The sequence below is a fragment of the Ambystoma mexicanum genome, chromosome 3p (genome assembly GCF_040938575.1).
Source record: "Ambystoma mexicanum isolate Mex_15411 chromosome 3p, UKY_AmexF1_1, whole genome shotgun sequence".
NCBI lineage: Eukaryota > Metazoa > Chordata > Amphibia > Caudata > Ambystomatidae > Ambystoma > Ambystoma mexicanum.
The window spans coordinates 1,258,514,251-1,258,542,009 of record NC_090925.1 but is presented as its reverse complement, the minus strand read 5'-3'; the positions used below and the strand labels follow the sequence as shown (position 1 = coordinate 1,258,542,009).

General features: G+C 50.0%; 1 protein-coding gene across 4 annotated transcripts in view; it reads left to right on the top strand.

The window, feature by feature from the left end:
- Positions 1–27,759, top strand: part of LOC138581426 (butyrophilin subfamily 1 member A1-like) — a 366,089-nt gene that overhangs the window by 247,681 nt on the left and 90,649 nt on the right. For all 4 annotated transcript variants that reach the window (XM_069652748.1, XM_069652746.1, XM_069652747.1 and 1 more), the window contains one exon: positions 27,067–27,192. In XM_069652748.1, the coding sequence (XP_069508849.1) occupies positions 27,067–27,192 (126 nt within the window). The remainder of the gene's footprint in view (positions 1–27,066; positions 27,193–27,759) is intronic.

Genomic DNA, 27,759 nt, shown 5'->3' with positions numbered 1-27,759 from the left:
ACTCTGTATCAGGAGTGTGGGATTGCACACTCAGCATGGGAGTTGGTGCAGGCATTGGCTCTAGTGTGATGGTGTCAGGGGGAATGTCAGCAGCATGGACTAGGACCGACACTGTCCTGGCTGGGTGTGTGAGGGCTGGGGTGGATGGAGCCGCAGCTGCCCCTGCAGCCTCTCCGCCCTGCCTCCTTGGTGCAGCAGATGACCTTGCTGCCCCAGATCCACGTGGCATGATGGCATCAACGTGCACCAGCGCACGTGTCGTAGCCCTGCTGACCTGGAAGTCAGCCATGGAGTCAGCCAGGTCTGGTGCCACAATGGGCTGGTCCAACAAGGGCTGAGCATGGATGGTGTCAGCCACTTCAGCCTCAACGGGACGGGGGGAGGGTGCCCTTGACTGGTCCTCCACACATGGGGGGACAGGCTCACCCTGCAAGTAACGACCACGTCCCCTACCGGATCCACCACGGCCACCACTTGTGGCTCTTCCACCTTTGCCACCCTTACGGAATCCTCGCCTCCCAGCCATGGCACTGATATTAATGTGCGTATGGGAGTGGCTGTAGACAATTGTCCTGGGCAATTGGGGGTCAAAGGGGTTGGGTACCAGATGGTAATTGTACCCTAGTGCTCTAGCACGGCTGATTGTAACCCCTGGGGAAAGATGACGGGTCACGCACAGGAGGCCCAAAAAAGGGAGATGACGTGCACGCAACCCCTCCTAGACCACGTGTGCAGAAAGAAAAACCTGCACTACGCTGTGGCACCCAGTAACACAAGAATGAACGTATGCGTGTCACACGCAGCCTAGAATGACCTCTGAAGGGGTAGGCTACACACGGGGCAAGCACAGAAGTTGGATACGTGCGTGACTCACCGTCTGCCAGGTAAAAGAGCGTGAAAAATGAGCGCGTTTGGCTGGCTAAACCCCCGCCAAAAGAAGATGTGTACGCTGTCTGAGAAGACAGGACAACAGTAGAAGGGGACACTGTTTGAGGGAACAGGCCCAGGTAAACCAGTAAAAGAGAAAAAAGAGAAAAAGCTGTCAGAGGTAACAGGGAATACGAACTGGAAACGCCGTGAAGTAAATCGCGTGTGAAAGGACAAGAAGTACAGAATTCACCCACTCGCTCTCCACGAAAAGCACGTACAAGGAAATGGTGTTCTACATGTACCTTATATACAGGCCCACACGTACAGCGTCACTTACGCGGCGTGTACGTTCACCAATCACACGCTTTGTCACTCCTGCGTGTAGATCCATTTTCACCAATCACACGCTTTGTCACTTCTGCGTGTAGATCCATTTTCACCAATCACACGCTTTGTCACTTCTACGTGTAGATCCATTTTCACCAATCACACGCTTTGACACTGGGACGTGTCACGCAACAATTTCCTGCACGTGCAGGTGACTATAGGCGCGCATATGCTGTTGACGGGTTTACGCGCTAAGGGCCTTTGCTGACGTGTGGGAGAGACCACGCTCCTGGCCAGGAGGCCAAATTACTGCCCCCCAGAGCCCTGAGCACGCTCCCACCTGCCATCTGCTGCTGCCTGACTGCCTGCTGGCCACGTGCCCCACAGTGCTGGTGGGTGGGGGTGTTGGGAGACATGGGTGGGGGCCTGGTGGAGGGTGCCCGTGCACTGCTGGGGGTTGGGGGTGGTGGGAGACATGGGTGGGGGCCTGGTGGAGGCTGCCCGTGCACTGCTGGGGGTTGGGGGTGGTGGGAGACATGGGTGGGGGCCTGGTGGAGGGTGCCCCTGGTGGCGGGGGGGTGGGGGTGGTGGGAGAAATGGGTGGGGGCCTGGTGGAGGCTGCCCCTGCACTGCTGGGGGTTGGGGGTGGTGGGAGGCATGGGTGGGGGCCTGGTGGAGGCTGCCCCTGGTGGCGGGGGGGTGGGGGTGGTGGGAGACATGGGTGGGGGCCTGGTGGAGGCTGCCCCTGGTGGCGGGGGGGTGGGGGTGGTGGGAGACATGGGTGGGGGCCTGGTGGAGGCTGCCCGTGCACTGCTGGGGGTTGGGGGTGGTGGGAGACATGGGTGGGGGCCTGGTGGAGGGTGCCCCTGGTGGCGGGGGGGTGGGGGTGGTGGGAGAAATGGGTGGGGGCCTGGTGGAGGCTGCCCCTGCACTGCTGGGGGTTGGGGGTGGTGGGAGGCATGGGTGGGGGCCTGGTGGAGGCTGCCCCTGGTGGCGGGGGGGTGGGGGTGGTGGGAGACATGGGTGGGGGCCTGGTGGAGGCTGCCCCTGGTGGCGGGGGGGTGGGGGTGGTGGGAGACATGGGTGGGGGCCTGGTGGAGGGTGCCCCTGGTGGCGGGGGGGTGGGGGTGGTGGGAGACATGGGTGGGGGCCTGGTGGAGGCTGCCCCTGCACTGCTGGGGGTTGGGGGTGGTGGGAGGCATGGGTGGGGGCCTGGTGGAGGCTGCCCCTGGTGGCGGGAGGGTGGGGGTGGTGGGAGACATGGGTGGGGGCCTGGTGGAGAGTGCCCCTGGTGGCGGGGTGGTGGGGGTGGTGGGAGACATGGGTGGGGGCCTGGTGGAGGCTGCCCCTGCACTGCTGGGGGTTGGGGGTGGTGGGAGGCATGGGTGGGGGCCTGGTGGAGGCTGCCCCTGCACTGCTGGGGGGTGGGGGTGGTGGGAGGCATGGGTGGGGGCCTGGTGGAGGCTGCCCCTGGTGGCGGGAGGGTGGGGGTGGTGGGAGACATGGGTGGGGGCCTGGTGGAGAGTGCCCCTGGTGGCGGGGGGTGGGGGTGGTGGGAGACATGGGTGGGGGCCTGGTGGAGGCTGCCCCTGCACTGCTGGGGGTTGGGGGTGGTGGGAGGCATGGGTGGGGGCCTGGTGGAGGCTGCCTCTGCACTGCTGGGGGGTGGGGGTGGTGGGAGGCATGGGTGGGGGCCTGGTGGAGGCTGCCCCTGGTGGCGGGGGGGTGGGGGTGGTGGGGTACATGGGTGGGGGCCTGGTGGAGGCTGCCCCTGGTGGCGGGGGGGTGGGGGTGGTGGGAGACATGGGTGGGGGCGTGGTGGAGGCTGCCCCTGCACTGCTGGGGGTTGGGGGTGGTGGGAGGCATGGGTGGGGGCCTGGTGGAGGCTGCCCCTGCACTGCTGGGGGTTGGGGGTGGTGGGAGGCATGGGTGGGGGCCTGGTGGAGGCTGCCCCTGGTGGCGGGAGGGTGGGGGTGGTGGGAGACATGGGTGGGGGCCTGGTGGAGGCTGCCCCTGGTGGCGGGGGGGTGGGGGTGGTGGGAGACATGGGTGGGGGCCTGGTGGAGGCTGCCCGTGCACTGCTGGGGGTTGGGGTTGGTGGGAGGCATGGGTGGGGGCCTGGTGGAGGCTGCCCCTGCACTGCTGGGGGTTGGGGGTGGTGGGAGGCATGGGTGGGGGCCTGGTGGAGGCTGCCCCTGGTGGCGGGAGGGTGGGGGTGGTGGGAGACATGGGTGGGGGCCTGGTGGAGGCTGCCCCTGGTGGCGGGGGGGTGGGGGTGGTGGGAGGCATGGGTGGGGGCCTGGTGGAGGCTGCCCCTGCACTGCTGGGGGTTGGGGGTGGTGGGAGGCATGGGTGGGGGCCTGGTGGAGGCTGCCCCTGGTGGCGGGGGGGTGGGGGTGGTGGGAGACATGGGTGGGGGCCTGGTGGAGGCTGCCCCTGCACTGCTGGGGGTTGGGGGTGGTGGGAGGCATGGGTGGGGGCCTGGTGGAGGCTGCCCCTGCACTGCTGGGAGTTGGGGGTGGTGGGAGGCATGGGTGGGGGCCTGGTGGAGGCTGCCCCTGGTGGCGGGTGGTGGGGGTGGTGGGAGACATGGGCGGGGGCGTGGTGGAGGCTGCCCCTGCACTGCTGGGGGTTGGGGGTGGTGGGAGGCATGGGTGGGGGCCTGGTGGAGGCTGCCCCTGCACTGCTGGGGGTTGGGGGTGGTGGGAGACATGGGTGGGGGCCTGGTGGAGGCTGCCCCTGGTGGCGGGGGGGTGGGGGTGGTTGTAGACATGGGTGGGGGCGTGGTGGAGGCTGCCCCTGCACTGCTGGGGGTTGGGGGTGGTGGGAGGCATGGGTGGGGGCCTGGTGGAGGCTGCCCCTGCACTGCTGGGGGTTGGGGGTGGTGGGAGACATGGGTGGGGGCCTGGTGGAGGGTGCCCCTGGTGGCGGGGGGGGTGGGGGTGGTGGGAGAAATGGGTGGGGGCCTGGTGGAGGCTGCCCCTGCACTGCTGGGGGTTGGGGGTGGTGGGAGGCATGGGTGGGGGCCTGGTGGAGGCTGCCCCTGCACTGCTGGGGGTTGGGGGTGGTGGGAGGCATGGGTGGGGGCCTGGTGGAGGCTGCCCCTGGTGGCGGGGGGGTGGGGGTGGTGGGAGACATGGGTGGGGGCCTGGTGGAGGCTGCCCCTGCACTGCTGGGGGTTGGGGGTGGTGGGAGGCATGGGTGGGGGCCTGGTGGAGGCTGCCCCTGCACTGCTGGGGGTTGGGGGTGGTGGGAGGCATGGGTGGGGGCCTGGTGGAGGCTGCCCCTGGTGGCGGGTGGTGGGGGTGGTGGGAGACATGGGCGGGGGCGTGGTGGAGGCTGCCCCTGCACTGCTGGGGGTTGGGGGTGGTGGGAGGCATGGGTGGGGGCCTGGTGGAGGCTGCCCCTGCACTGCTGGGGGTTGGGGGTGGTGGGAGACATGGGTGGGGGCCTGGTGGAGGCTGCCCCTGGTGGCGGGGGGGTGGGGGTGGTTGTAGACATGGGTGGGGGCGTGGTGGAGGCTGCCCCTGCACTGCTGGGGGTTGGGGGTGGTGGGAGGCATGGGTGGGGGCCTGGTGGAGGCTGCCCCTGCACTGCTGGGGGTTGGGGGTGGTGGGAGACATGGGTGGGGGCCTGGTGGAGGGTGCCCCTGGTGGCGGGGGGGTGGGGGTGGTGGGAGAAATGGGTGGGGGCCTGGTGGAGGCTGCCCCTGCACTGCTGGGGGTTGGGGGTGGTCGGAGGCATGGGTGGGGGCCTGGTGGAGGCTGCCCCTGCACTGCTGGGGGTTGGGGGTGGTGGGAGGCATGGGTGGGGGCCTGGTGGAGGCTGCCCCTGGTGGCGGGGGGGTGGGGGTGGTGGGAGACATGGGTGGGGGCCTGGTGGAGGCTGCCCCTGCACTGCTGGGGGTTGGGGGTGGTGGGAGGCATGGGTGGGGGCCTGGTGGAGGCTGCCCCTGCACTGCTGGGGGTTGGGGGTGGTGGGAGGCATGGGTGGGGGCCGGGTGGAGGCTGCCCATGCACTGCTGGGGGGTGGGGGTGCAGGGGGACATGAGCAGGTGTGCAGGGTAGTCCCCTGTTTTGTAGGCTGCCTGCAGGGGCCGTGGAGGGTGTACAGGGAACACCTGTGAGGACCCACCCAGCCTAATCGCGTGTGACTTCCCACGCACCCCTGTAATACACGTACCCAGCCAAATCGCGTGTGATGATTCCCACGCACCCCTGTAATACACGTACCCAGCCAAATCGCGTGTGATAATTCCTGCGCACCCCTGTAATACACGTACCCTGGCTAATCTCGTGTTGAACTTCCCGCATACCCCTGTAATACACGTACCCTGGCCAATCGCATGTTAAACTTCCCGCGTACCCCTGTAATACACGTACCCTGGCTAATCGCGTGTTAAACTTCCCGCGTACCCCTGTAATACACGTACCCTGGCTAATCGCATGTTAAACTTCCCGCATACCCCTGTAATACACGTACCCTGGCTAATCGCGTGTTAAACTTCCCGCGTGCCCCTGTAATACACGTACCCTGGCTAATCGCATGTTAAACTTACCGCATACCCCTGTAATACACGTACCCTGGCTAATCGCGTGTTAAACTTCCCGCGTACCCCTGTAATACACGTACCCTGGCTAATCGCATGTTAAACTTCCCGCATACCCCTGTAATACACGTACCCTGGCTAATCGCGTGTTAAACTTCCCGCGTACCCCTGTAATACACGTACCCTGGCTAATCGCATGTTAAACTTACCGCATACCCCTGTAATACACGTACCCTGGCTAATCGCGTGTTATACTTCCCGCGTACCCCTGTAATACACGTACCCTGGCTAATCGCGTGTATAACTTCACGCGTACCCCTGATATGCACGTTACCCGCTTTGCGTTCCTTGTTTGGCAGCCCTGTAAACTGGTCCATGGTTAGCGCAGCCCTTCGCGATGATTTAGCGATTTTGATGGCTTTTCCTTGCGCGAGGGCGTTCTTGGGGGCGTTACTGGCGCTGCTGCAGGGTCGCTGCGATACTCTGCGCCACGGCTGGTTTGGGAGCCTAAAATCCATGAATACGCTGTGCGCCGGATTCGGTTTTGGCGCACGCGGCTGGCGCAGACTATCGCACGCGCACGCTGTGCGCCAGCCGCGTGCGCTACTTGTGCGCTGAATTCTATGAATTACCCTGTTAGTCTCCAAGCCCATGTGCATTATGACCCAAACCTGTATCCCAGTAGACTCCCCGATCGCCTCACTACTCCATATGTTGCCACTATTAAAGGTGGGAGTAACAGGGCCAACCAAATCTCCCACATGTTAAAAACACAGAAGTGTGCCGCTGAAAAGGTAGGTAGGGAGGAAGGGGATGCGGGATAAAGTGATCTATGTGATCACTGTGCAGCACGGTTTTCGAATTCAAATTTTCGGATACACAATTTTGCACCGCGCAATAATCACGTAGATCCGTTTCATCTCCATTGTGGTGTCATGTAGAAGGGATGTGACCTAGCAGTTTGAGCCAGACTAATGGCATGGCAGGGAAGCAGCTGTTTACAAGGGGAAGTTGGTTTCAACCTCTTGTATCCCAATGGGCGTCTCCAGTTTGACCTCTGCCGAGAAGCTGGAGCACTGTTATGCCAGTACAGCAGCCTATCATGTTCTGCGCAAAGCACATAAAGCACCCGGCCATTGGCTGCCAGGATATGAGGGAAGGACTGGCAACAGATGTTGAAGATTGGACCAAGAAGCTGATCAAATCTTGATCAGACATTTCTTTTATCTTTGTTGCTGAAATTCTGAATGAGCTCAACATTTGATGAGTTGTGCAACCGGCAGGGATGCATTGGCGAAAAGGAAAAGTGGGTATTTAATTGATTAAAATCTATATGCAAAGGTCGATTAGGGTATTTCTCGTTAGTTTGGGTCTCTAAAGTACTTTCCAGGGAAAGGTAAGGCCCCACCCATGTTGGACTTAACATGACAGAAGCTAATAATAAAATCTTTGGATGTGCCTTATTTACAATTCCTTCTGCAGCCAAGATCTCTATAACTGAAGCTCTTATGAACACTGCAACCCTTTCTGAGGCATGGGATAGAAGGCAACATGTTGCAGGGCAAAAGAGCATGATAGCCACTTAAAAGGATCAAGCTAAGAATACTAAAATTACTGGTGCAAACAATAGTCTTGGATCCCAAGTGAAAGAATGTAGGCCTGTGGGCCTGGAAAATCCAACACCCCTGCGAGCAGTGGGACCAATGCAGATTTCTACAACAAGGGTTCCCTGGTTGAGTGCTACATACAAGCCTCTTTTCTTTGAGTACATGCTACTGGGTCTAACGGATGGGTCAGTAGGTTCTGTAGTGGGTCACAAGCCAGGTCCTGTGTCCCCCTTTTTCATCACACAACTGTGCCATCATAGAAGGGTTTGCGGATATGGTTGTCAGCAATGTTGTTAGTACTTGCCAGAGGAGGGCAGCTGTGGTCACTGTTTGTTTTACCCAATGTATTGTTGGGCAGTGGATAACTGATGCATGATATCTTCGCCCTGAGGGTACTCCCATGGTTTTACTATTCCAAGGCTTGAATATTATCCCAGGTGTGAAACCGGAAGCCAGTGGAGAAGCAGGATGTGCATTGATTGATAAGTGTGTCCCATCATTGGCTGAACGATGCGCGGCAGCACTCTTAGGATATTCAGACATCCCGATGGGGCATAGAATACACACACATGAAAATGGCCTTCCGGGAGACTGAATGGCGATTCTCAGAATTCTCGTGCCAGAGCCTGGCAAGGTGCTCTGTTACAGACGTGATGGTAGTCCCATTGGACTATTTTCCCCACCACTCTGCTTAAGGACAGTGCTATGGCCCCTTGCAGTACTTTATTCCACTGATTAGGTGCATAAGGTGGGGGTTGGAAACAGGTGTGCGATGGCCCTCCTCCTGTTTGATATCTGTGTGAACACTCTTGGGGAGATTACAGATGGTACCCCCAGGATAGTTTAACGAAACATCCTGCTGCCGCCACATGCTGACGATTCTGCGCTGATCGATTTCAAGGCACTGCCCGTGCTATTTTTACTGAACAATTAGACGGGTTCTACTTGCGACTGACCTTACGTTCAATGATGGGAAAGCTAATGAATGCCATGTCACTGAGGGCAGGCTCAGCCATGATGAAGAGTGCATGCAGAGCAGGCACACATGCATGTGTTTAATCGCTTAGGCAGTGGTGGCTGGTGAGCTTTTTAAAGTGGTCGGGCCTAGAGATGAGTTTAAATAAAGCGCGTATGAATATGGATAAAAGGAAAGACCACCCTTGGTTTGCTGGAATTCAGACCAGCCATACATAATAGACGGTTCGGTACGAAGATTTTCTTTTTTTTTAGTGTTGGGCATGCTTTTATAGTTTAATTCAGTGTTCCAGTGGGAAAGATCATTCATGTTGTTGAAACAGGTCACCACCCTGCAAGAAAGCGACCCTCACTAAATGTTCGGAGAATGAACGCGATCTTTGGCGTTCGCCATGATTGGTCCTGCTTGATTTAGGGTCTCCAATTTATGTCTGTCTTGGGTGAACAAGGAAAGATTCCTTGGGTACTCTGGAATTTGGATGATCTGTGAATTGCTGATGCACCTCAGAAAATCTGCGGTCCCTTTCTCTAAATATACAGCAACATTGGGCCTCATTACAAGGTCGGAGGTAGACTTGCCGGTAAAACCCGCAAGGCTACCTCCAAACTCGCATCCGGGTCCGGCACCCGTGAATGGGCAATTACCGGCCTATTCCATGCCCAGCCGGACACGGTAATTGCCCTTTCACGGGTGCTGGGCCCGGTACACCCCCATTCCCATTTGAGCCCCATAGGGTTTAATGGGGATGGGAAGGGTGGTAGCACCGGTACCGTTAATAACAGTACCAGTGCTTCCATCATGTTCTGCTTGCGGGTGCCGGTACGGCCACCAGGTCAGACCTGGTGGCTGCAAGGGCAGCCATGAGAAGATCTCCGAAGAAGCTTCTCACTCGGGATACCTGGGATACAGCAAGCTCCATGAATAAATTAAGCTGATGAGCATAGCAATGGATGAAGTGTGCATTTGGAAACACATCCCTGAACTTTGTTTGTACTCCACCAGATGCTCCACGCATTGAGCTCTGCGTTTCAGTCTGTTACGGGGCTCCGCAAAAACAAGATTACTAGCATCATTACTAACTAGCCACTGCAGGAAAAAAATGCTGATCATTGCATTACCGCCACTTTTTCCGGTGGTAAAGGAATTACCACAATTTTCCCTGCACAGCCGAATGATGCTGGAGGTAAATCTGCCACTTTAAGTTAAAAAATGGCAGAATTAGGAGACCTATGCACCCCAACCATAGGGAGTAACACCGCCCTACCACCACTTGCAACTCTGTGTTAAGCCCACGGGAACAAGTGGTGATAACAGTAGTGGCAGTAATTAGGTGGATTTGTCGCTGAATTAGCACCAAACTTGTAATGAGGCTCTAAGGTCATTAAGCACAGCTGTAGAACTTGTTTCTCTCAAGGAGCGTTTAGCTGATTAAAAAATATAATCTGTCAGCTTCTTTGCCTTTACCGTCAATTTAGTGAAAGACTAACACTGACTGAATATTAGTGAAGATATCATTTGGGTCTTGAGCTTGAACAGCAACAATTTGTGTACTTCTAAACACCTGATTAATACATTCCCTTGTTACTCACAATCCATCAACCCATTCTGGATGGTTTCAGAGGTGCCCTTAAAAAAGGATCAATTTTGTAAATGTGTTTGCATGGCACTTTCTATACTGATGACAACGTCCACGAGGCCTCGAAATAGCCCTGAATTTAAGGAACCTTCAGTTTCATCGTGGCCACGTAATGACAAATTCGAAGGCCCCACAAAAATGGACACAGTCAGTTAATTTGGATAGAATGTACAAGTTGTGTCCACTTCCTCATTGTATTGTGCTGTTTTTATTTCCAAACTGTGTGGCATTATTAACACAGCAAAACATAGCAAGCCTTAGAGAGTCGTCCAAGTGAGATTTACACAACTCATGCTTATTTATTTTGAAGTGCGTAAAGAAGGTGGTTAGCTTATTTGTGAACTGTTTGATTTTTTTCACACTTTGTAGGCTGTTTTTTTTCTCTTCGGTACAGCTCTTTCCCAAGGCGACCTTTGCTGACAAGGATTACAATATCCGGGAACTCAGTGTTATTGGACTCATGCTTAAAGCTTACAGAAGCCCAGTTAATTTCACACCCATGTTTACCAAGCGCTACTTTTGACCTAACCACATAGATATTCTACTTCTATAAAGTACAGACGCTGTACCATCCAGTTATGTCTTACCTTGATTGAATTCTCTCAAGCATGACAGGTATCACAGAGATTCATTCAAGTGCAGCACTTTGTGGAACATTAATCATTATTTCAGAGAAGAGAAAAATACTTCAAACAAAAGCAATGAACTTAACGCCTATTGCTGCTGGGTGTCAGTGCTATATAAAAATGTACAAACACAGAATTAATGTCACATAGGTATAACTGTATGGCACTAGGAGTCCCAAGTAACTGCTAGAAACAGTTGTCGTTAAGGCTAACAGGCTCCTTTCGGCTATAACCTGGGCCTAACTGGCTCAGAGTAATTTAGATCCCTCATACTTAGTTTCCTAGAAGGGGACATTAGGAAAGCAGGTCATTTCGATGCCTTGAGCAATAGGTTTCCTATCAGTATCTGAGGGCCTCATCACAGCCGTGGCGATATCCCGGCGGTAATTGCACCGGGATACCGCCAACGCAAATAGCATTATCACAACTCAGCCCGGCGCTATTATTGCCGGATCCCGAGTTGCGGTATGGCTATAAGTCCCCATGTTTTAAGAGTCCATTGGACTCTATAGGGTTTTTCGGTGCTATTGCTCTTGAGGTAATTGTGACTAAAATGGGCGGAAAGCGGGAGATTTAACTCCAGCTCAAAGCAGGGAATGGCAGTGGGAGCATTTTGCAAAGATAGTCATTTGGGTAACAGTAATTGTAATGACATCTGTCATTCCCAGAGCATCCCAATAAGTGTATTCCATCATTTATCATCATACATTTGTCGCCAAAAGGTGCACAACGTCCCTAGTGATATTAGTATGCATTAATTTGAACTCATTCTCTGCCCAGCAGATATTATCGTCAGGAAGCAAGCTCCGGAAGCATGTTCTTATCATTGTGAATATTTTGCTATTTATCTTTCACTCTAAAATTGGATAGTTTCCTGCTGCCTTCCAGGAAACACCCTTCAGGAAAAAACCTTTGCGATCTGAAGCAAGGATTAAAAGGTCATCAGCATATTACACTTTACTCCACCATTAATTACCACATTTGCCCAAATTGAAGTTGCTAATGGCTTATGAAGTGATTAAAAATAAGAGGCAACAGGGGGCAGCCTTGTGTACCACAGTGAATAAATAATTCTTCAGACATTATCCCATTCAGAGGGATCTATGCAGTCGCCTCACTATATAGGGCTTGGATAATGTTTAGAAAAGTGGGGACAATTGCAGACTTTGCACTACAATACATAGATTAGCCTAGCACACCTGTTGAATGATTTCTGTTTATACATTGAAGCGGGGGGGGGGGGGGATTTTTGCATAGATGGGCAATGTTACTTCGTTCATAAATGTTCTTTTCCTGGACAAAACAGCCTCCTATGTTCGTATTAAGCTCTGCTCTTGCAGCAATAATCGAGCAAAATCCCTGTACTGGGAGCTTTTGCTTATTACTGCCGGAGAGCAGAGAATGCTGTTAGGCTCCTGCCCTGTTCATCCTGCTTCTCCCATGCTCCCCCTGGAGACTCAAAGCGAAATTCTCGGCAATAATAAGCACCAAGCCTCGATTGGCATGCAGCGTTGTATTTATAACTGCAGTGCCTTTCGTTTTCGGTCTACCGGGGTCACCCAGGCCGGGAGAGCTCGGGAGACTTAAAGCAAATGTCCCGGCAATTATAAGTACCACGCCGCACACTGCGAATTGGCGTGCAGCGGTGTATTTATAATTGCCTTGCCTTTCACTTTACATTTTCGGTGCTCCCCTGGACCCTGGACCTTGAGAGCACAGGAAACATAAAAGAAAGTCAAGGTAATTATGAGTATTGTGGCAGCCGCCTCTCTTCGTGTTAAGCTCTGCTCTCTGGCAGCAGTAAGCAAAATCTCCCAGTAGGTGGCTTTTGTTTAATTATTGTCGTGAAAGCAGAGTTTAACATGAACAGAGGAGGCTGCTTCATTTCACAAAATGGATGCCCCCATATCAAAACTTTGAGCCTGATTTCCCAACAATAGGAGCTTTTAAAAAAAATATTTTGTATATATATTTTTGATTATGGCCCATCTTTTTAAACAATACAGTTTTTGAGTGAACTACCCCTTTAAGCCAATCCAGCTTTTTAATACCCCCTTCTGTTAGTTCTTCTCTCAATAACAAAAGAATAGGAATATTGTGCTGCCTGTTAATCTTAAACCATATATTTGCCTTCCTAATCTCCAGCATAGTAGTCAGAGACTTTAATCCGAACTCCCGTCTAATTATATTTAGGGGGACACTGGTTGGATAAACCCACGTTGCAATATGGATCCTTCAAGTTGGTCAAGCCACTTATTATCCGTTCCGTTCCAAGCATCAAGGCCATGGTAAATCCACTATGGGAGCGTACATGACTCAATATGGCCCCCAGTTTCCTATGGGATCCCAATTCTACTGCAACCATCAATTCACGGTCAGATTGCCTATCTGTGATTAAAGAGTCCAGATCTGTATAAACTGAGGACATCTCAATCACTGTATTACCAATCTTAACGATAGAATGTGTTAGATGCTTCTTAGGCACAAAGGACATCACCCATGTTTTTTTCTTAATTATAAGTAAATTGTTTCCCACAGACTATTCCATTAACCCGGCCATAGACCTTTTTAAACCAATCATGGTATGGTCCATGATGATTATATAATCGGCATGTGATAATAAGGGTAAATGCGTTGAACCCCACTTGTGGGGGGCATTTCTGCATTTGCATAGTTCATCCGGCTGGGCAGCCATGTAGGGTTTATAAAGCAAGGGGGTCAAGACGCACCCCTGCATTAGTCCTCTATTTGTTTATATAGATTTAGTAAAATTTCCAGTCCCTTCTAAACGGACATGGACAGACTTCTCAGTGTGCAATTGGCATAGCATTTTGCAGAGGCCTTTGTCTATTCCCCAAGTCGACAGCTTGATCCATAATTTAACTCGATTCACGCTGTTGAATGCTTTGCTATAATCCACATAAATTACATACAAAGGCGGTCCTTTGCCTGTCTTTGCCCTCGTAATAAAAGTGCAAACTATCAGCAAATTGTGATCGGCCGAGCAGTTGCTCCGAAAGCCAATTTGAGAGACATGTAGAATTCCATGTATCCTGGCCCATTGTTCGAGTGCCAGCAATAGAGTGGTCACAAAGAACTGGCTGAAGACGTCCAGCATGGCCAGCAACCGGTAATTTGTGGCAGTATTTCTAGATTCTGCTTTAAAAACCGGGATCAATAAAGATTGTTTCCAGGATAGGGGAATTTGGTACAATTCCACTTTAAAGCTGACGTAATCAAAGAAGATAGCATCCCAGGTATTAGGATTGTCTTTGATTGGATTTGCCATCTGGGCCGGAGGCCCCAGACCTTTTAAGAGCCTTATTAGTACTTCAATGTCATATATATTATAATCACTGAACACACTTTTATCTCTGGGATTCTCCCACTGACAGTCTAAAGGGGAGAAATATACTTCAGAAACATACTCCTCCCACTTAGTGGCTGTGACGCTATTTATTAAGGCCATATTCGGCCTACCCATGTTACCGTTCACAAATGCCCAAATGATTTGGTATCCTTAGTTGCCAATATCCTTAGCATATTCTGACACTTTTTAGTCCTATCTGACTCTTTGTTCCTTTAACCAGTTCTTGTACTGATATTTTGATGTCCTTGTTAGATCAACCTTTATCTCTATAATAGACAGTTTATTTTTGTTTACCGTACATATTGTACATCTTGAGAAGTTGTTTTCTCTCCGCATTCGAGCAATCAAACGTATCAGAACTGGTATTAAGGAACCTATCAGCTATAGGATTACCCAATTATTTAACATAACCGCAATCCATCCATCAAGATCTGCCATAGAGCCAGGAGCCAATTTATAATCAGTAGCACTGACTCGCCTCAGATCTCGATTGAATACTCTGATGTTACACTTAGTCCAATAAATGTGGTTACCTTGCTTGTTGACTGAGAGCGACCCTCCCATAGAGGTTTCAGCAGTCATTACCTGTGTGCCAGTCAATAATTTCAATATGTCATGGTCTCTATAGTTTGTGTTTCAGTGACTTTCACCCAATTATGAACGTCTTCAAAAAATTATGAATGTCTTCAAAAATTATGAATGTCTTCAAAAATGTTTTCGAGGGTTGCCTGTTTGGCCCCCCTTCGCCACATAGGCAAAATGGAAGTCACACCATTGGCATGACCATTGACCATAATCATCCCATGGCTAGACATAAATTACATCAGCACAGAACCAAATTCAAACCCCGGCCAGTTATAGTTATTGTTTTGCTATTTCCACAGTCGTACACCGTAATATATCTGCAAGCTCATTCAGGATGTAATTCAAGCAAGACCCACATGGGGAATTATATACATTGATGATTACAATATTTACAGCTGCTGTAGGAAAAACCAGGGCTGCTACAATGTATGGAGTATCATGCAGCAATTGAATTTTCTCAACCCTGAAGGTGTTCTTTATAGCAATTAATAGGCTCACTGTTTCCTGTAGTAGGATCATTTCAGCCTCAGCAAAGAGCTGAGATGAGAGGGAATTCTGTATATGTTTAAATCCTCTTGTATTCCAGGAGAAAATGTAGAGTTGATCATTATGCATGTTAGGAGTGATGTTTGTTCTGCATTAGTGCCCGCGGGACCCATGCCCAGTCTGAGATGCCATGTAAATGACGTCTCTTTAACGTAGTATCCATTGTAATGGCCTGCCATCCCTGTTCATTACATGTGATTCTTAGATCATGATATTGTTCTGGTCGTTTAGTTTTATCAAAATCACCTTTGGCTAAATCATACCTCATTTTGAGAAAGGTGGAGAGATGCACCAATATAAATTATACTATTTTTGTTGAATTACAGTGAATTATCGACATCCCTGGATAGGTAACGTCCACTGTCTCAACAAAATCAATGCCCTTGGTCTTAATCACATGCAGTTCCGGTATGAAATATAATAGGGACAGAGGTATTGTCTATTAAAAGCTCCTTCTTCCCGATCAAAAACATCCTGAATTATAAGACGGCTACTATTATTATTTTCCAAGATTAACATACAAGCACAGGGTGAATGATCTCATCGCCTTCCTTCCCCCTGCTCGGAGGCCTCGGCAGTGGAGGCATTGAAACAGTAGCCGGCACCCCACCATCTTGGATTTGGGATTCGTGCTCTATTTCCAAGTCAGTAACAAAACTTGCATGAGATATTTTAGCATTGTCTTTTATTGTTTGCAGTTCATTACTCTCATGGGGCGGAGAGTAGTCAAATTTAGTTTGTATCAACCAACCGTCCAATTTTTTAACCTGTTTGCTTCCTTTCTTTTTGGGCAGTTTTTTCTTGTTACCCCTTCTCCGACCACCCTGACAAGTAAGGGATTGTTGTGTAATTTCCTCAATCACAGTCAAGAGTTGGTCCAGTGGTTCTATGTCCTTTTGGTGCTTTTGTTGTTTGATGATCCTTCGTTGTACTTGGCCCAGCCTTTTCTTTCACACCTTCCACGTTCTGCAATAATGAACCATAACAGAGTCACTAACAGACGTAAGGGCTGAAGGGGATCCATTATGTCCGGTTGCATTATGTTCCTAGTTATCAGTTATGGTAACTTCGGCAATCACTGAAGGCGTTTCCTGGTTAATTTGCATGGCCAACCCAGCCCTCTCCTCCAAAACATCCATAAAAGGCTAAATTCCAACCCCTGTCAGCTCTATTTCGGTCTGGCTAGTATTCTGCTTTGGGAAGGACTTATCTACCAGCATTGTCACAAGTTTTTGCAAGAGTCTTTCGATATTTGTCAAGATGATTTATTGATCTTTATGAACATTTTGTGACTCTAGACAAACATTGTGTAACACATTATCCCATAAGTGCACTGTACAAGGACATGCTTGATGGATGCCCCCCTTTATTGAAGACTGAGACAACTGAAGAGTCCTGCTCAGAAGGAGATATGATATGATAATGCATTTGTAACACCCCTATACACGTGTTTCAAGGCGCGACGAGGCAAGGAAGGGGGAACAGAGGGAGGACAGAGACAACGAAATTACTAAGCCAAGTGGCATTGAGATCGCGCAAGTGCAGGAGAGGGGAATTGGAAAAGTGCCAGGGGAAAGAGGAGGGGCTGTGCTGTACATGGGATCAAAACAATAACAAGAAGTGCGGCCAGCAGGTGGCAGGTGCAAGGGTAAGTGCAGACAGCTGGTGTTCAAAAGTGCAGGTAGGGGGACTGTAGGGTTACAGATACAGACCCAAGTGCAAGGGTTGCCGGGAGGCAGTGCGGGTGTGCAACTGGGTGGGTAGGGACTTGGGCCTGAAATCAGAGGGTAGCCAGGTGACCAGTGCAGTATCAGACAGGAAATCAGCATGGGAGAGGAAGAGAGAAGGCAGAAGCAAAGAGAAAGTTCTTGAGGTGCTTCCGGAACCACAGATGGTTCTCCTCGAGTTTCAGAGAGGCAGGGAGGCTGTTCCAGAGGGAGGCCCCAGCTGAAGAAAGAGATCTAACACCAACCCGTTGCTTGGAGAAGCAACTGACCCTGAGGGAGTTGGAGGTGGAGGAGCGAAGAGCTTGAGTAGGAATGTATTATTGAAGAGAGAGTTGGAGGTATTGAGGACCCAGGCCCTAGAAGGTCTTGTAGACAATGCACAGGGTCTTTAACTTAATCTTTGCAGCCACTGGTAGCCAATGCAGAGATTTCAGTGCTGGAGAGGTACAATCCCTGGGCTTGAGGGCAAGGACAAGTCTTGTAGTCCTGTTCTGGGTGAGTTGCAGAGGGCGGAGAGTAGAAGCAGGCAGATTTAGAAAGAGGCTGTTGCAGTAGTCCAGCCTAGAGAGAAGTAGATCTCTAGAGACAGTGAGATTCTGGGGGAAGGAGAGGAAAGGAAGAATACCTTTGAGGAGGTGCAGTTGGTAGTCTGACTTAGAGATGTCAGAGATGTGAGGAGTCGAAGATGACCCTGAGGTTCTTAGCCTCACAGGTGTGAGCAGGAAGAGGGCCAAGGGAGGCCGGCCAGAGATCACAGGAAAGGAGGGTGCAGGTGTGCCGATGAGGAGAATCTCTGTCTTACTGGCATTAAAGCAGAGATCGTTGGCGGCACAGCACTCCTGGATAGCAGACAGACTGTCAGAGATAAGAGAAGGAGAAGGAGAAGAGGTGGCAGAGGGGAGCCTGAAAACAAGCTGAGTGTCATCCGCCTAGCACTGAAAGTTGGAGCAGAGAGCGGCAATGTGGTGGGCGAGAGGTGACAGGTATTGGTTGAACAGCCAGGGAGAGAGGTTAGACCCCTGGGGAAAACCACAGGTAGAGAGTGAGATAGAGAAAAGGAAGGACCCAAGTTGGACCTGGGAGGGTTGATCAGAGCTCTGAAGCCAGACTGATGGTCATGGAGACAACCAACAGATTCAGTGTGAAGATTACGCTGGGAGATAGCCAGATTTTCCAGGAGTTTGCCCAGGAAAGGAGTGATGGAGATGGGGCGATAGTTAGCTGGGCAGGAGGGGGCGGCTGAGGGTTTCTTGAGAAGAGTGTGCCCAAGAGAGTGCTTCAGGGGGGAAGGGAAGGCTCCAGTGGCGAAGGAGTGGTTGCAGAAGTCGGCCAGGGCAGGAGCGAGGGTGTCAATGTGGTACTTGATGGTTTTGGAAGAACAGGGAAGAACCTGTTTTGACGAGACTTTCATAGATCAGACTTGTCTAGAAACTTCATCAGGGAAGAACAGAGGAAAGGAAGAGAACGAGGGAGGAGAGGTGGCCACAGGGGGACTGGAGATAGAGGAGAGAGTAGAGGGAGGAGAGGACGAGAGGGTGGACAGGATGTCCTGGGTTTTAGAGATGAAATGAGAAGCCAGGTCCATGCAGGGGCCTGGGAGGGGACAGAAAAGGTAGAGGCTGCAGCAGGATTGGCTAGCTCCTTGCAGATTTTAAAGAGTTCCGCTGAGTTGTTATATGCGGCAGAGACGCTGACTTGGATGTGGGCTCTTTTCTTAGGGCAGACAGAGAGCCAGTATTGCCTTTGGAGCAGATGGCAGGCCAGTTTGTCAGAGGATGCGCAAGAAGCTAGCCATTTCCTCTCAGCCACCCTGCAGTTGCGTTTAAGGGTGACAAGGTCAGAGTCATACTAGGAGTTGCACTTGGCATTGGGCTTCAAGCAGATCCTCATGACAGGGCAAGAACATCAAGAGTATAAGAGATAGAAGAGTGGAGCATGGAAAGAGCTGTGTCAGGATGTGAGTCAGCCATAGGAGGAGGAGGGGGAGATAAAGTGATAGCGAAAGCCTCAACTAACACACGCTTCATGGGCCGGAATTCCGAGAAGGTAGGTGGCAGTGCTGGAGTTGGCCTGAGGGATAGAGAGGGAGAGATGGGAGGAAAGGAGAAAGTGAACACTCCAGGAGAGAGGAGTGGTGAGGGGGATGGAAAGGGGGAGGTCTGAGGAGATTAGAACATCCAGAGTGTGCCCTGCAGAGTGAGTCAGGCCAGAGGGAAGAATAGAAAGAGAGAGAGAGTCTCAGAGGTCACGAAAGAGTCCAGAGGAGGGACAGGAAGCATCCAGGTGGATGTTAAAGTCGCCAAGAAGGAGGAGTTGAGTGCTCGGGGCCAGTAGGGAGGAGGAGAGGTCCGCCCACTCAGAGAGGAAGGAGGTGATCTGACCAGGTGGCCGATAGATAGTAGCCAGGGTAAGAGAGTGGTCAGGAGAGAGAGAGCCTGCAGACAAGGTATTCGAAAGAATAGGCCTGCATAGGAATGACAGAGGCAGGATTTCACTCTGGGAAGATCAGGGCTACACCCCCTCCAGAACGGTTGGATCTGGGCGTGGAGAGGATCTTGTAGCCATCAGGGAGGAGAGTGTCAAAGCTTGTGACAGAGCTTGCTGTGAACCATGTCTCAGTGAGACCGAGGATATCGAGATCAAGTTCTTCCAGGAGGCGGTAGATGTCAGAGGAGTGTTTGACAGTTGCGCGAGAGTTGAGAGTGGCAATATGGAGAAGGTTGCCAACCTTGAAAGACTTCCAGGGAGGGGTACAAATCAGAGGTACGCCCTACGGAGGTGTAGAAGGAGCCCGAGGGGGGGCAGGAGAGGAAGGAGGAGAGGGCAATGTAGCCAAGGAGGAGGCAGAGGGGGGAGGCAAGGAAGCCAAAAAAGGGAGGGAAGGGACAGCAGGAGGAGAAAGAAAATTGATGAGGCGCAGGAAGCATCTATCAAAGAGGAGAAGGTTGGCCTGAGGGCCTTGGACCAAGTCGGTGGCATGCAGGTAAACATTAATGATGACCTTAGAGGATTAGAAGGGGGCCAGGAGGGCCTCCCACTGGGTGCCACCATTAATGGGAGAAGAAGAGAAAGGAGAGAGCACAGAGACCATATGAAGGGACCGAAAAAAAAAGAAGAAAAAGGGACCGTGCGGCGTCGGATCCGACCCGCGTTAGAGGGACGGATCTGATGCTGCAGGGGTGCAGGGGACGTGGAGGCGAGCAAGCAGGTCAGTGGGGGAGGCGGAGTTGGGGTTACGCTGGTGTAGGTGTCCGCGATAGGGAGGCCTGGGTTGGAAACCAGGATATCCTTTTTGAACTTCTTCCTACCAGACTTAGTGAGGAGAGCAGGATAGTCAATAGAAAAGCAGTTTGAATAGACAAGAGAAACAGAGAGCACCATAGAGTAGGTGGGGAAGAGGAGAGAGGAAGATGGGTGGAGGGGAAAGGTAGGGGGGAGACACTAGGGGATGACACAAGGAGGGGTGCAAGTAGACGAGACAGAAAGGGACAAGACAATGGTGGACGATTGACTAAGTAGACACGGACTCGGATGGAAGAGCAGTCAGAAAACAAGGCAGTCCGGTAAGCAAATCAGATTGCCAGGGCATCAGGAACAGATCTCATTAATAAGAGAACCTAGAGGATGGTGGAGGACAGCAGAACAATATACCAAATAACAAAGCAGTCGACAAATGTAAACCTAGAAGAAGGAAGAATGCAGCAGAACACAAAGCAATACAATGCAAAACAGGGCAGTCAATGAGGAAGAGCAAAGGGGGCACGTGGGTGCAGGAGGCTGGAGGAGGGGGGGTGCGAGGCACATGCGATAGGGAGTTGCGAGGGACCACCCAGTTAGGGAGGTGCCGATGCAAGCGAACCGCACACATACGCTGCAGCGCGAGAATATAACTTTTACAAATGCACAACTTACTAAGCCACAGAGCACCTGTCCTCCCCCCAGCACCGGAGAAGTTGACGTTGGCGTTTCCCGATGATGGTGGGAATGGCCTGTGGGGACAGAGGGAGTAAACACATGTTGGTGTATGCTTACCTGCTGTCTGGGCAGGGGTTTGGGTCCTGAGTCCTCCTGGCCCGAACAGGTCCAAACAGGAATTGCCCTTTTCTTCATCTGCCCTTTGCTTCAGACGCCTGGGGGAAAGATACCCTTGATCTAAGTGTTAAGAGCAGAAAGGAAGAGGCAGGGCTAAGAAGGTGGGTGGTGCTTAGGCCAGGTGACCTAGATCCACTTGCACCTGCTCCCCATCTGGAAAGGAAAAGAGGGCTCCTTAAGTAGTAAAAAAAGAACAGAAACCAGGAAGGCACCAGTTGGCAGGTCTTAGGCCAGGAGGGCTCCTTAAGTAGGGAAAAAGAGCGGCAACCAGGAAGGCACCAGATGGGCGGGGCTTACGCCAAGAGGGCTCCTTATGTAGGGAAAAAGAGCAGCAACCAGGAAGGCACCAGGTGGGCAGGGCTTAGGCAAGGAGGGCTCCTTAAGTAGGAAAAAAGAGCGGCAACCAGGAAGGCACCAGGTGGGCTGGGCTTAGGCCAGGTGACCTATATCCACTTGCACCTGCTCCCCATCTGAGAGAAACGGCCAATTTGAGGACTATGCCTAAGGTCATCATAAGAATTAGATTGTGGTCTCGGATCCATATCTAAGCAAGTAGACTTGAAAAGGTAAGATTTCCGACTGCACTTGCCATGCTATCCGCGCTTCACGCGTGCACAAGTTAAAGTAGGTGGGCCTCCTTCACCAGAGAGACTAGCTGATCCAAAGACCACAGAGGCGAACTAGGATCTGAAAAAAAACAGTCCTCAACCCATGAACTGCCACTGCCGACTGCACTTGCCGCTCTGCCGCTTGTCTCAATACCACTCATATGCGTGCGGAATGTTATCGGAACACAGATCACATAATTCGACACATGGAAAGGTGTTTTTTACTTAACACCTGGCATGGCTTTTGTACATTTAACCGTTTAGTTAAAATATTCTCATTTTAAAATGATACATCCAACCATGAATTTGAAAAAATGTACCACTCTGTACATTTGACACCATGAAAGAATAAATGCTGATGCAGCACACACTGTCAATCATGAAAGGCAGATGCTAACTGGCTGCAACCATAATTATGGGGTGTAGATGTTCTAATCTGAAACTTCGTAAGTAAACATTTGCAAATGTAATGCTAATTCACTGGGCAGCGGAGATGCAGTTCCATTCACTTTATCAAGGATAGTTGATAAGAGACTGCAGTCCGATGGCACTGGTCTTGGGAGTTGGACAGTTTGAAATGTAAACGTTTAGCAAAACAAATGTTATTTCAATGGGAAACTAATGGAATGGAGAGAACAGATAATCAAAACGAGTGATTAGAAAAATCACACCCACAAGCCAACATAGGCTGACTAGGCTAATAGAAAAACACCTGCTAGTCAGGGTCAGCTTGCAGAGAAACCAGGGTGGTGCAGGTGAGCCTGAAGGAAAGGGATTGTGTCTTTATAAAACAGCTGCACAACACAGCAGGAACATTGATTCAAGAAGGAGCTGGAGGCCGGGCCACTGAAGAAGCCAGATTGAGCAGAGAATGGAGGACCCAGCTGAGTCCATAATACTTAACTCCCTGGGCGAGAGAAAGCAAACGGCTAATTGAATGCATGAGTCATGATTGTAGTCCTGTCTATGGGCCTAAAATAAGCATGTTGTCAATTTCTCCAAATTCTCAATTTTGAATAATTGCTTCAATAATTTGGAGGCAAAGCTAAATTACAGCTGAACTTCATTTGTAAAAACAGAAAAAGACAGTAAGCTGCCTATGGATCTAAAACATGTCACTTTACCATTTTTTCCAAATTCGAATTTTTCTTATTGTTTCACTATTTTGGGAACGGAATGAATCCGTTGGTGCCCATTTTTGCAATATATATTTTTCTGTTCCATGATTATACTAAGCGATAGCCTTTCAACCACCTCTAAGCTGGTGCGGAACTGAGTTCATTGTGAATCTGAATTTTGCCACTGCGCTAAGCATCAGTCTGTGTTGGCCTTCGTATTTGTGTGGCCAGGATAAGTGGATTGATTAATGCACAGAGGATGGATTAGAAGAATACTTGCAGGGGGACATGAAATGCTTTACCTATAATTTTGTATCCATGACTTTAGATTGCATCTATGTTGTTTTGTAGTTAAATGCCCCATAAGATCATGGACGTTTGACAGAGTTTTCAACCCTTTTCACTTAATGGGGTTTCAGCGGTTGGGATGTATAACCTCACATGTCACCCTGGATTACCAATACTGATAGCACCACAATTGTGAGTATGCTTTTAAATTTGACTGTGTCACGACGGACGGACAGACAGACGGACGGACGGACGGACACCCACACTCTCTCTCTCTCTCTCTCTCTCTCTCTCTCTCTCTCTCTCCCTCCTGGTTATTTGTAGCTGTAAGATTTTAGAAGTGAGTAGGATGCTTGGAATGTATTCATCTACTTTATTGCTCATATTGGGAAATGTCTAATGCTTACCAATTTCAAACGCTTGTCTATTATTTATTTCGCTGCATTATATTGCAAGTGTAAATACTTGATGGTTTAATGATACAACTGTGTAGGGAAGATATTGATAATATCTAATGTTTATCATACACACAACGGTTATAAGCATTGGTTCCTAGATATTTTGGAAGTGGACCCACAACAGTATTGCAGTTCAGTAATAAACCTGTGAGGGAGGTGCTCAGGGGTTGTGGTTACTTTTGGTCTAAGCACAGAGATCCAACTCTCTTTAGAGCTTTGTGTCAAGCACAGCACTATTCTCTGCTGCAAAACCTGCTGTAACACTCCCCGGGTGGCCTTTGGGTTGGAGGTTCGGCCCTGGCGCGCATGAATGAGGATAATTATGGCACTTGCAACCTATATTCTCCCTCTTACACTGCCCAATGAAGTGTGTGTTTCACGAGGACTCCACCTCTTGTACAATCCCAAACATGTTAAATGACATAAATTGAAGAGTACTCTAACATATCGTATTTTCGAAGCCTTCTGAATAGATCAGTTATACCAAAAAAGGATAATCTTCGACCTTGAATACCATCCTGACACTACATAGATGTTCCTTGTTCTACAAAGTTTTGGGTCGCGCCAAATCATGCAATAGAGAAATATTTGTGTGCTAGTGTTCTGCTTTGGCTCATTAAGCACCTTCCTTTTGCTCCACCACTGCCTTCCTGTAGTCATTTAAAAGCATTATTTTATGGTTGTTTTCACCACGCATGATAGTCTGCGGCATTTGTGCCTGCTCAATATTCATTCAGTTAAAGGAAATCTCAGACATGTCACTAGAAATGATTTTGCAAGTTGGCCAGTTGAGGGTTTGTAAGCCATAGTATGTTGGGCACGCTCAATTTCCAATGTTTTGACTGGCTGGAGATCAAAGAGCCGTGGGAATGTTTTTTTATAAATATCCAATTGGGCTCCCGTTTTCCACATCTTCCTGGAAACCAGTAACAATAATGTTGGACCGTCTTGAATGATTGTCTGGTTCAGCGAGTCTCTTATTCGAAATTTCTGGCTGAACAGGTAAGACAGCAATCATTTGTCCAGCAATGCCCCCCTATAATCTGAACTAGACCTCCTCTTTCCAGGTTTACAGTGTGTTTCCTAATTATATTCTGATCCTGCTTCACTTCATTTACAGGATTGTTTTAAGAACATTTATTTATACGTGTTTTGATCCCTCACGGATCTTGCACATGTAATTGGATCTATGTGATCCGACCGTGGCTGATTTGCCCGCGGCCGGAAAGTTTGCATGAGAAAGGTGGGAACCACAAAAAGTTTGCACCTTTCTCATGCGAACACACGTACATACCCACACCCACAACACACCCATGACACACCCCCCACCTACAACCTCAACACACCCCCACCCACACCCCCAACATAAGCAAATCCCACTTACCTTTTTCTTCACGCCGAGTCCCTGCATCGCCAGTTCCCTTTCACTTCCGTAATCGGGAACCGGCGCTGCAGGGTCCTTTTCTTTTTTTTTTTCTTTTTCTTTTACGGGGGCTGCAGGGGTTTCCCCCACAACCCCCAGACACTATACTATTAAGTATAGTGAGCGCGGTGTTGCAGGGGACACGCCCGCAGCCCCTGTTTATTTTCTTTTCGCGGGTGTGCTGCGGGGGTGTCCCCGCAACACCCCGCTCACGTTACCACACAGTATAGTGAGCGGGGTGTTGCGGGGGACACCGCTGCAGCCCCTTTTTTCTTTTTCGCGGGTGGGCTGTGGGGGTGTCCCCCGCAACAACCCGCTCACTATACAACACAGTATAGTGAGTGGGGTGTTGCGGGGGACAACCCCGGTGCCCCTGCAGTCTTTTTCTTTTTTTTTTTTTACTTACCTGCAATGCTACCACCAAAGTTTCCAACTTTTGGTGTTCGAACCTTTGGTAGTAGCATGTTTAGACCTTTTTGTACGTGCAACCGTTTAGATACGGTCAAAACCTACAATAATGTGTAATTAAAGCCGACATTTTACAATCATAATATCACGATATAAAGACATGCATTATTATTCCATTAATTTTTTCTAAAGTCCTTTTACTCATTGATGGGACCACATTATGCGTATTCGCCACACAGTACTCCATAATCTAATATTTCATTAGATGACCACAGTGCCTTTGGACTATGAAAGGGTTAAGGCTGGCCTTAGGCTCTTCTTCTTTGTCTCTTTTAAGAAGTTGCGCTTCACCAGCAGGAGGGGGTCGCTGCCCCATCTGCCTACTCATCTGACCCTACACTTGTTCCTCTTGAAGAGGGCCCCACCCATTTCCACTGATTCTGTCATTGGCCTCAGTGTCCATAGTCAGTATATTGAGGGAGTCGGCAGGGTCTAGGCTCTTAGGCTCTGCCTCCCTTTTCTGCCATTCCTGGAATCATACACATTTGGGGTTTTCCCTAGAGCATTCCGTTTTTCTCAATCTTATTTTATAAGTGTGGTGACTGTAGATAACTCGGACAAGAGTTATTGGTTCTTGTGCAGTAGAAGGGCCCTGGGCAATGTGGGCCGGGAATTGTGATTTTTAAAATCAACTTCTTTTCCAGAAAATGCTAAAATAATTTTAAAAAACGGCATCTAATGCAACAAAGAGTTAGGCGAGTTGAGGAAGAATCGAGTGATACATTCTATGATTATAAAGACTCTTCTGGGCAAGTTGATGTGGAGAGGCTGGGCCAGTGGTCTGCTGTAGTGGCCAAGGTGCACTTAGCTACATGTGGCCACTTCCCAGGCTACATGGGCAAATGCTGATGTCAAGTCACACATGTCTGTCTGAGTTCCGCCCGCTGGTCCGCTCGTCTGTACCTTTTATGACAAAATAAGACAGAAGTAGCCGTTTTTAAAAAAAAGATGAGCTACGACGATGCAGGCCTGCTTTTCGGTTTTTGTTAACGAGTCTGGATCCATTTTCCAGTGTGGCTCTGGAACCCGCTGCACATTGCAGGTCCATGCAGCTAGGCGTGATACTGCGTTTTGCAATTAACTTTAAACTTTATTCAATGCTCTATTTCATTATTTATTTTTCGTATTGCAATATTAAGGTTGTGGTGAGTTTAAAGACTGTTTTATTCTACTCCCAAAATAAAAGTGTGATTAATTGCATTTTCATGATAAAAGATATCTTCTGTTAACGTTATTTTTTTTCTTCTATTTATTATATTTGTATTTTAAACGATCTTATAGTAGTTTTTGCCCAAGTTTATTCTGCATGATGAAACTGTATCCTGTGTTATTCCATGTAACATGCAATTGAATGCATGTTGCCTAATCTGAAAGGCCTCTGCCAAAACACAATATTGTAATGTGAAGGGGGGGCGTCTTTTGCACAGACGGATTGCTGTGTTTGCGCCAGAACACACATTTTGCAACTGGACCATCTGTTCCTCTTTTGATTTTACAAAGCAGTGAGGCCCCATCCATGGGCGCCCTAGAATTTCTGTCCGTGTACTGTTTTATTTCCCGAAACATATGGTTCAGATTCCAAATGTTTTACTGTTTCTTTTGTTCAAGCGAAATCATCAAAAGTATTTGGCTTTTTGGGGAGTTGTGACAAAGCTATGGTTATGCAACTTCAATCTCTCGATTGCATGCATGTGCTTGAAGATTGGTTTTACTGTTTTGTTAAAATAACCACATGTTATTTGACAATACAAGTGTAATAAATAGCCATGTATACATATGTTCCGTTTTACAGATAACTTTCTCCAGGACTTATCAAACTGCAGCACGGAACGCTTGCTAATAATGGCTGCCTGTTTCCTGTCACTGGGGACGTTTTTGGTTCCATTGCTTTTGTTTGTCCGCAGAAAGCAAGGAATAGGTGAGTGTCAAAAGGGTATTTTGGGACAAATACATTATGAAGTGAAATAATACGAACAGCAGAGTTGGCTGGTAAGAGATGTATACATGTGAGTCATTAATAATGACCTCAGTTTGCACAACATAAGTCGAATGGTTCAGTGTACAGGAGCGTGTGTAAAAGAAACCGGGGGAAAGCCAGAGCGACCACAGGAAGCTCGGATAGGAAGCCATGCAGTGTTCAGATACCGCCCCTTGACTGTTCCATACGCTCACCAGGGAACATTCCAGTCACGTGCCAGTGGAAATAACGCAGGCTCTAGAACCTGGCCGGGAGATGCAAGGCGCGTCGCGCTCTTGTGCTCGTCAACAGGCTTTCCAAATGCAATAAAATGGCGTCAGAATGACTGCTGTGTGCGAGAGTACTGCTGTACAGTGCAGCTCAGTGGCATATGAGAGAAATTATAATAGCCGCGGTATGTCCAGAAGGATATTTCAGTGTTGCTCATATATTGCAGGTTGCCAAAATATCGGGGGGCAGATTGGATATTCGAGGGTGCTGATAAAATGCTCAGTGTGTCAGTCTAGC